The sequence below is a fragment of the Herpailurus yagouaroundi genome, unplaced genomic scaffold, assembly GCF_014898765.1.
Source record: "Herpailurus yagouaroundi ecotype Mexico unplaced genomic scaffold, PumYag 181, whole genome shotgun sequence".
Lineage (NCBI taxonomy): Eukaryota > Metazoa > Chordata > Mammalia > Carnivora > Felidae > Herpailurus > Herpailurus yagouaroundi.
This window is the reverse complement of record NW_024412412.1, coordinates 31271164-31280870: the sequence shown is the minus strand read 5'-3', so window position 1 is coordinate 31280870 and position 9707 is coordinate 31271164. Positions and strand designations below refer to the sequence as shown.

General features: G+C 48.0%; 1 protein-coding gene across 2 annotated transcripts in view; it reads left to right on the top strand.

Moving 5' to 3' along the window:
- Positions 1-9707, top strand: part of DPYSL2 (dihydropyrimidinase like 2) — a 130760-nt gene that overhangs the window by 59700 nt on the left and 61353 nt on the right. The window contains exons 1-3 of one of the 2 annotated variants that reach the window (XM_040490230.1): positions 586-900; positions 4314-4402; positions 6176-6360. In XM_040490230.1, the coding sequence (XP_040346164.1) occupies positions 862-900; positions 4314-4402; positions 6176-6360 (313 nt within the window). In that variant the 5' untranslated portion in view covers positions 586-861. Of the gene's footprint in view, positions 1-585; positions 901-4313; positions 4403-6175; positions 6361-9707 lie in introns of those variants that run through there. The other variant, XM_040490229.1, reaches the window with a different exon arrangement.

The window sequence follows — 9707 nt, the reverse complement described above, 5'->3', positions numbered from 1 at the left end:
AGTTGCTGATGCTGCATCGCCGCCCTCGCCCTTCGCGAAGGCGGCGGGAGGAGGGCTCGGGAGCCCCTCCCGGGCGGCGCGGCGCCGGCCGGCGGTGCAGTCGCGCGCTCGCCGCCAGCAAAGCCATTGGCTCGGCGCAGTCACCCCACGCGGGGCTGCAGCGGCGGCCTCCGCGGATTGGCGCGCGGGCGGGCATCCAGCGGGGCGCGCGCGAGCGGGTGCGTGCCGCCCGGGCTGCAGCGAAGCCCACCGTCTCGGGGCCGGGCTCCCCCGGCCCGTAAAGACCACCCCTCCATTGTCCTTGAGTTGCTGATGCTGCATTCGGGGCGGCAGCCAGCTACAGTCCCCGACGCCCTGGCCCAAAGAAAGGGCGCGAAAGGCGCGCTCCCCGCTCGGGCGCACGCACCGACCGCCGCCCTCGGCGGCACACTGCAGCATTTCGCGCTCTCGCGCCGCTCCCCTCCCCGCCCGCGCTCATTTGCATATCCCACGATTGTGGCCAATCAGGGCTCGTCTCTCTCGAAGCGGATGGCTTTTGCCTGAGAGGAAAGGGAGTGGCTGGCGGCGCATGCGCCGCGGTGGCCGACTTGAACCGAGGCTTTTATTGCTGTAGTTTATTTCCACCCCTTCCCTCCTGTTCTCTCTCTCTCTTTCTTTTTTTTCCGCCCTAGCTGGGGCTGTGTTGGAGCAGAGGAAGAAAGAGACAGGATTGCATTTATCCCTTACGTTCTTGAAATCTGCTATCAGCAAGACCAGCTAAGCGGTTGCATCTTTTTCAATCCTGCAAAAAATACCATCTCTTTCCTGGCAATTTTTGCTTTAAAGGTGTCCTCTTGAAATTATTTTTTTCCCAGGAGAGAGATGTCTTATCAGGGGAAGAAAAATATTCCACGCATCACGGTGAGTTTGGTACTTGGGAAATCTGCGGTCGGCCAGAAACCTTTTGTGGCAAGGAACATCCAAGGAATTTTTTTTTTTTAAAGGAGCGGGAGAAAGAGGGACCCAACTTTTCTTTTTTCCTTTTTTTTTTTTTTTCCTGTTGCTGAAGAAGGCGATTGTAGTGGGAGACGCAGCCGTCTAGAATTGTAAGCCACATAATTTGTAAGGCATAAAAATAGGAGCGTAAGTGCATTAAGGACGTCTTAGGTAGCGCGCCAGATCCGCTGTATCCTTTTATTGTCAGTTCGAGATGCTGCAGTGCTGGCCTGCGGGGTGTAAGCAAATGGATGCCAGATTGAATATGCATGGTTGAAGCTCGGATATTGTTCTCCGGGCTGCGTGCTGCGAGGCTGGACTCCAGGAGCTGGCTGGGGGAGATGGAGAAATGGATTCTCCCTGTGTCTCCCGCCCCCACCATAAAGGCTTTCTGGAGCCTTCCTCCGGCTCCTTAGAAAAAGGAGCGGGTTTCAGCCCGGAGGCGTAATGACAGCAGAGGGATGCTGGAAAGGGCCGGGAGTGCCGGGATGATGTGGAAACTGGAAGGAAAAATAGGGACGCGGTGATGAACAGAAGAGGGTGGGGGGCCAGGCGTGGGCTTTTTGTCGATCACGGACTGGTTTTGGGTGGCCCTCTCGGCTTCCTCGCCCTCCGGTGTGGGGCTGGAACCCTGGCAGGGCTCAGGGTTCGCTTTCTTGTGACTTTCTGCCCCTCCTGCAGCCAAGGAGGCGCCTGTGTTGGCGCATACAAAGCGGGCTGGGAGGGTGGGCGTTGGGGACAGCGCGGAGCGGGGCTCGCGGAGGTAATGGCGCTGCGCGACGCGCGGAGCAGATGGCCCGGCCTGGCCTCGGCCAGACAATGATCGCTGCGGCCGGAGGTGTTGGCGCAGTTTGGGGCCTGGAGTTGTTAGTTTGTAAATCCCGAGAAAAAACATCTAAGCGATGAATTTGCGATGCTTCGGCAATGAACACAGGTTCTTGCTTTCACCGCTCTCCTGCCCTCCCCACCCTCTCCCCATCTTTTCCTGGAAAAATCTCACCAGTCCTAGTTCTCTACATCCCCGAATGAAATCCCGGGGAGAGAGGGAAGGCGAGGGAAATTCATTGTTACATAATGATGTGCAATTGCAATTGGCCAGCTGATTGCTGGGTAGAACCCAGGGCTGAGGCAGAGACCGAAAGAATCCTTGTAAACTCAAGATGTGTTTAGGGCTGGATTTGAGGGCGCGCTTTCGCTCTGGTTTCCTTCTTAGCTACGGACACCCCGGCTTCCTCTGGATGCACGAGGGCACACCCATCCGCAGGAGAGAGACGTGGAAACAAATGCACAGGGGAGGGGGCGTGTGCTCAGGAGGATTTTATAGGATGAACCAGGCTGTGCTAAAGAGAGGGTGGGTACTAGATTTTTCTTGAAGGCCAAAGACCCAAGATCCCAAAGGGCCGGGCTCGGGGAGGAGGGAGTGGGTGGAGAGGACCCAAGGTTACATGTTCCCAGCTCTGGAGGAAGGAGTCTGGGGAGAGGGGGTGGGGAGCAGGTTTGCCACGAGCCTCAAATAATTTGTTGTCTTCGTGAATGAAAAAGACAGTTTGGTTTTGACAGTGTGGGGAGAAAAATTTAGAAAGCAAACAATCAAGACCTTTTTTTTTTTTTTTACCCCAAAGAGCGCCCCCTCTACCCTTAAAAAAAATCTGGTTACATTATCTTAGGACCTATAGTATGGTTTCCCTCCTTCCATCATCACGGCCAGCATCTTATGTAAGAAGCCTTCTGGAAGGGACTCGAGTGGACGGGGCGGTGATGTCTCATTTTTTTCTTAGCATGATGCTGGCTCGGGGATTCGCAGTGATGGCCGGGACAGGTACCGCAGTGACTAAGGGCTTCTCCCCTGCCTTCCAGGCCACGTTTATCCTGTCACAGCTGGGTAATGGGGGAAAAGGGGGGAGATCATCGTGGGCAGAGAAAAGTCCACTGGATCAGGTGACCTGGGGCAAGTGGCTTAACCTCTCAGCCTCAGTTTCTTTATGTGTCATGGGAATAAGAATCTGGCCCCACCCACCTCTTAAATTTGTTTTGAGGCTCTCGTGACTTAAGGTACCTGACAGGAATTTTGTAAAGGTGTTAACACAAGTGCAGGAATTGTTGACTGATTATTCCCATTGACTTCCCAAAGTCTGTAGTAGGATGATGCACCCTACAGTGTATAAAATTAAAATGATCTCACTGTTTTTCATTATGTTAGAGAAAAAAATAAATACTTTCTATACCCGGCTGTGTGTGCATTTATGTGTAACAGTATCTTTTTTCCCTAGGTGTCTAGCAGCTTATATGTTTATTCTCATTTTTATTTATTCTCCCCCCCCCATATATTTTTTAAAGATTTGCTATAATTTTCTGGGTTTGGTGGGTGCTAAATATAAATAGCACTTACTAAGAATATTGGTTTGTAACTGAATTTTAAGGTAACCGTTGTCAAAATGAATGTCATCCTCTGACGTATTTTGCATATTAAAACGGTGGCCTGTGGTTCAACTTGTTCCCCACCTGGGGATATAGCAGGTGCCTGTCCACTGAACACAGGACATTGATATCCCATTCCATCCACAGCATTTGGGATAGAGAGGAGTCACAGTGTACCAGTTCTCTTGCATTCCTGGCCCTCACATGCTGCTTGTCATATATAATTTTTTGCAACCTTTAAAATACAAGCGCATCAACAATGTAGATTTTGGAACTTGCCATCTCATCTTGTCACAAAATTTTACATTTTTCTTAACAGCCTAGTAGTTAAAGTGGTGTATATTTGAAGTGTTCACTCCCCCTTTGTTACAATCGATGTGATTCACCCCAAAGATAAAAAGCAACTATAAAGAACGTATTGTAATGAAACTTTGCAGTGGTTGAGCGAAGTGTGTTTGTGTAGAGTATCCCATGACAACAGACTTGGTTAATTTTTCCCTACACAAACCATGCCAAGAATTGACTTCCTTACATGTGGGTGTATTTATTTTTAATGAAATTTAGCCTAAAGCCATTTAAAAAATATTGTCTTCTTTATCTGAAACATTTACACTGTTCTTTAGAGAGAGTTTGGTAGGCATTCTTTCATTTTCTCTCTATTTCAGTGGAGAGAGATAGTTTTTGTTTTGTTTTGTTTTGTCTTTAAACCTAGAATAAGCTTTGAACTTTTGCCAGTATGTTCTGACTCATCAAGTGATGAATAGGTTGTCACATCAGGTTCACCTTTGTCACTGAACCTTTTCAGAGTTGGCTCATTTTGAGCATCTCTTTTGAATGCCGAAAAATGTGTCCTTAGCTCATTGTCTTGGCACTGATGTTCCTCATAGGTCCTGCCTGACCTTATTACTTCTTTGTTTCAGAGTGATCGTCTTCTGATCAAAGGAGGTAAAATTGTTAATGATGACCAGTCATTCTATGCAGACATATACATGGAAGATGGGTTGATCAAGTAAGTGTCACGCATTATAGAGACGAATTTGTCTACCTTCCAGTATTCCCAGACATGACCTACAGTTCACACACATGACATCAAACTTGAGTGACTTCACACACTGCCTCACTTAGGATATGTTTAAGCTTATTTTGATTGGTGGCAACTAGTGAATTTGAAAACTCAGATTTGGGGAATTCAAAGGCACAATTAAATGCACACCCATTTCCTTATGTGTTATGTAATTGACTATTTTAACTGAGGTGACACAATATCTTCTTGTTGCCAGTTTAAATTCTTGGTTTATGATCTATTGAGTATATTAAAGGTTTTCCTAGAATATAGTTGTTTGGGTAGATTGCCCAATCTAAGGCATAAACTTGGCATCCAGCCTCTTCTATCTAGATAACACATCTGCTGTCTTAATTAAGCATCCAAGTTGCTGAGGCCAAAGGACACCAAATGAATTACCAAGTAACAGACAAAGTACTGCCTCATCCGCAGGGAATTTTAGGTTTCATTCTTTAAGTGGCAACAAAGGCAAATAAGAGTGCCCTTGTGTTTATTGTGTATTGTGTTACAAAAGAGAAACAACAGAGTTAAGTGAGCTGAGTACACACCAGTATCTTCCTGCCCTCCTGACTGGGAGCACTCACAGGGCCCTGGGAGAAATAGCACATCTGTTTAAAGACAAACACTGTAGCAAATGACATCTTTTAAATAAGCAGCATTCATCAAGGGTAGCAGCAAACCAGTCTGGAGGAGTGGAAAACTGGAGTGGATGGGTCTGTTGCCTGGAAACTCACGCCCTGATTTATGAACCTAAACTAGGTTTTAACATTTCCACATTTAATGTTTTCTCCATGTGTGTTTGTGACATTCTCTGCTCGAGGCTCTCAAATACCATGACTTTCATGTTCCGTCGGGGCGCCCGCCCCCCCCAATTAGAAGCCAGCCTGATACTGGCCTAGAAGTGAGCATGCCTGTATGCTATTTTTAGTCCACACTAATTTGTTTTAGAACTTTTATCAACTCCTTGATTACTTTTTCCTTCTGAAAAAAGCTGCTAGAAAGATGTAGCAAAAGTGTTTTTTGAAAATTGGAAATGAATCCATGACCCTCAACGGAATATTAATTTTTCCGTCCTTAGTATCTGAGTTGCTGAGCACATATTTCCAGATTTTATTCTATTTTTAAATAGTTGTAATCATAACGTTCACTTCTCTTTTTTCTTTTTCTTTTCCTTTTTCCTTTTTCTTTTTCTTTTTCCTTTTTCTTCTTTCTTTCTTTTTCTTTTCCCTTTCTTTTTCTTTTTCCTTTTCCTTTTTCTTTTCCTTTTTCCTTTTCTTTCTCTCTTTCTTTTTCTTGGCTTTGTTCTACCACTGTCTTTCCACTACTGTTTTCTCAGTGTGGAAAATAAATGTAAAGTACAACCAGGTCTGGAGAAAATTGCTATACAATTGAATTAGTTACGGAGAAAGTGTTGTGGCATGTTAGGTAAATGTCTTGGGGGCCTTGTAATCATTTGATCTTAAGGGTTTTCTGGCAACTAAACCTCTTCCATCAGCATGTCCTGGTGCTTTATTTAAATTTTCTTTTGTAGTATGCTCTGTTTGCCTCTTAGTTGGGGTAGGGACTGGGGAGTGCACATATTAGGAATATTAATAATAATCCAAAAAGTCTACAGAACCTAGGGAAGGATAGTTTATGGCTTTGTGAAATGTCTGTCAGAGCCCATTTGACTCAGGAGTGGTTCATTTATAACTGTTATCACCTGTCCTGTTTACTTAGGCAAATAGGGGAAAACCTGATTGTGCCAGGAGGGGTGAAGACCATCGAAGCCCATTCTAGGATGGTGATCCCCGGAGGGATTGATGTCCATACCCGCTTCCAGATGCCTGACCAAGGAATGACCTCTGCTGATGACTTCTTTCAAGGCACCAAGGCCGCCCTGGCTGGGGGAACCACCATGATCAGTAAGATAGCTTAAAAATAATCATCTCAGAGCTTGGGAACCATTATCATTTGAAAACGCGTCTGTGTTGTTTCGATTCTTTCCTTCTAATAGTTGCTGGACTGAGCAGTGGATTGCTTTGCCACATAAGGGGGAGGGGGCGGGCCAGCCATTTGTCTTGTTTCCTTGTCCTCGTTTTCCGTCCAACTCTGACGTGTCCATTTGAACTTGAGAATACGGTGCTAGAGAACTGGGGTAGGATAAAAGGAACGGCCTCTTGCTTTCTCGGCTTGAACTTTTGTCTTCCTTGCTCTGAAAATGTGATTTGATGGTGGTTTTGCTTTAAACACATTGCATTTGGGGTCATCGTCAGAGCTGTCCGTTTTGAGCCTTTGCTCATAAGTATTTGATTTTGGCTTTTAAACAGTTCCTGAGGCTGCATCTTCTCGGAGTGACGGCGGGGTGCTGCAAATGAAGTGTGGAAGCAGGAACCTGTATTCGTTCCACTGCTAAGAAAATCAAGTGGGGGGAATATTTCCTGGCCTGGGCTTGACGTAAATGGAATTGGGCAGCCCTCCTTCGAGAGCGACCCACAGATACTGTTAATTGTCATTTATGTAGGAAAATTGCTGCCACCCAACAGCAGATGTCCTTCGCGCATTGCTCCAAGGAATTTGTGCTTTTTGTTCGGCAGAATCTGAAGTATATTTCCTGGAGTCATAGCATGCGTGTTCAAAGTTAGCTTGTATAAGGTCGGCTTCCAATGTGCCTAATGATGCCCCTGTGACAGATGCTATTTTGGTTTTGAAGAGGGGGGTAAGCTCCACCATGGCCCATCAGACACATATGTAAAAAAAAACAAACAAACCAAAAACCGTTTATCCAAGAGCGAAAGGAACTATATAATCCATCTTCAAAACTTACAGTTCAGTTCAGAAGAGGGTCAAAGTAGAAAGAACTTAGCTATTTTATGCTTTAGAAAAACCTATGTTACTGCTTATTTTTCAGAATGACGGTCTTTTTTCCTTGTAACTTCACAGTCCGTCTCTCAGCTTCCTTTCTTCTGTTCTGCCACTTGGGCGAACATTGCCCTGCTGTCCCCTCCTAGTCTGAGCGCCCCTACGTTTTAAATTGCACTTTCTTGGTCTTCTCTCTCGGTCCTGGTCTTCAGAGTGTCTGACGGATCAGCGACCACTGTCTTCTGGTTCAGCTTTCTAATCATAGAGCCTGCAGGTTGAAGCCTTATTACTTCGCTCTTGCTGCGCACCTCACCTTCTAACCTAGTGGGAGCCATTCTCAAGGGCGTGGAGGGCGGGGATCCTCCACCCACAGCTCAGTGCCCTGACCTACTGGAAGAGGCTGCCATTTTGTCAGTCGTGTCTGCTAGGACTCAGTTGGCACCAGTGGGCCTGGCTGCCCCTTCTCCAGGGCCAGCTGCAGAGCCACATGGGAGCTTCGAGAAGCACCGACTGCTTGGGTGACAGCCTGCAAGGCCAAGTCAAGGCTATAATCTGCCTCTGTTTGAGTTCATATGAGGTCCTTGTGGGCCCCCGTGTTGCTCACCGGGTATTAATAAGCCACAAATAATCTTTCCCGAGTGAGTGGTCAGTGCTGTCTCTCAGTGGAGGGATTGCTGGGCGGGAGCCCCCTGTGGTGAAAATGCCGCCAACCAGGAGTCTGCCGTTGTGGTCTCCCTCCGGCACTGACTCGCTGTGCGACTGTGGGCAGGTCCCCTTACTTCGCGGGCCTGCTCATCTGCACGATGAGGGATCTGCACGAGCTGACCCTGCATGTCCCTTTCAGCGCCCACATTTGGTGACTCACCGAGCTCAGAGACCGTTTGCCTGTGATCAAGTGCACTTCGCTCAGCAGATGCATAAAGCCCTGTCTTCTCTCAGACTTACTTGAAAGACCCCACCATTCTGTTTTCTTGTCTCCTACCTCCCTGAATGTGCCTTTCACTCCTTGCACTTGACCCCTTCTTTGGCCCCCCCATTCTGTGTCTTGTCCCTTCTCTGCTTTCACGCCACACCCCCCCACCCCCCAACTGCCTTCACCACGAGGGCATATGCCTTCCTGCCGATGCCCTGACTTTCTCTTTGACCTTCTTCGTCAGCAGCAGTGGGCTTCCTTCCCTTCCTTCCGAGTGGGCTCCTGAGCAGGGACAAGGGACAGATCCACAAGGCCTGCACCTGGTCTGGGGGCCGGGAACAGTCAGCAGATGGCCTTATGGCAGATAAGGGTGAAGGAGAAGTCAGACTGCCTGCCCTACACATCTGGGCAGAATGTGATCGTATTTCAGTGTAGGGTTTGTGATGCAGTAGTAAGGCTAAGAGGCTAAAAAGCAGAGGGATTTAATGAGCAAACCCCAAGGAAGAAGAGTAATCAGAGGTGGCAGGGATGTGGTCAGAATTGTCACACCCCAAACTCCACTGCTTTTAAAGCCCTGAGAAGAATATTAACTGCCCTTGCAAATAACCACCCGTGGTTACTGACCTCTATAGAATTCCCACTGGCCTGCCCTTCCCTCGGGAAGCAAGTGGGAATGATACAGATGAGGAAATCGGGATTTCTTCTGCTTGCTGGTCAACACATTTCGGCATTGCTTCAGAAAAGCACGCTTTACAGACGCAGAGTTTTGCAAAGAGGGAGAGCCAGCTTAATGTGACTTGGTTGGTACCTACGGCCTGCTCCTTCAAGGAAATTGTAGCTTCCCCAAGGAGTTTCGAGGCCCAAAAAAAAAAAAAAAAAAGTGCTTAGGGCCCTGGAGGAGATTCAAGTGAAACTTGCAGAAGCAAGCCCTTGAAGTAACCGGTGCACCACTGCCCACACCCCTTCCTGCCATCTCTCTGAGTTTCTACAAGCCTGTCACCTGCACGTGCCCTTTGCAGTGCCCTTCCCAGGTCTGTCTGAAATGGCACGGCCCAAGGTGGAAAATGTAGCCGAGTAGTCCAAGTTTAAAAAGGGAGGTGACACGTCAGCAGCAGAAAATAATATTATTGCCATCCAACAGAGCCTCCCATTGAGAATGGCACAACGGGAGCTTTGTAAGGGGCCCCCAGTGCAGGGCAGACGGAACGCCCTTTGCCCTTTCCATCCAGTGGTGGGTGGGCGGAGCCTCCAGACAGGCCCTGCACGCGGCATCGAGACCAGCCGAGGGGTCACGGAGGTGGCAGAGTTGCTTCCTGGGGAAAATGCTACTGGTGTCCCGAGAGGGTTACGATCATCAGAGTTAAGACTCCAGCATCTTAACCAGAGAGAAGCAGATGGGAATGGTTACCTCCGTTTTATAGAGGGAAAGTCTGGGGCCAGAGAGAAGGGCATTACTTGCTGATGCTTATCCTGTGTGTTGGTGTTCGTGGCCGGTGT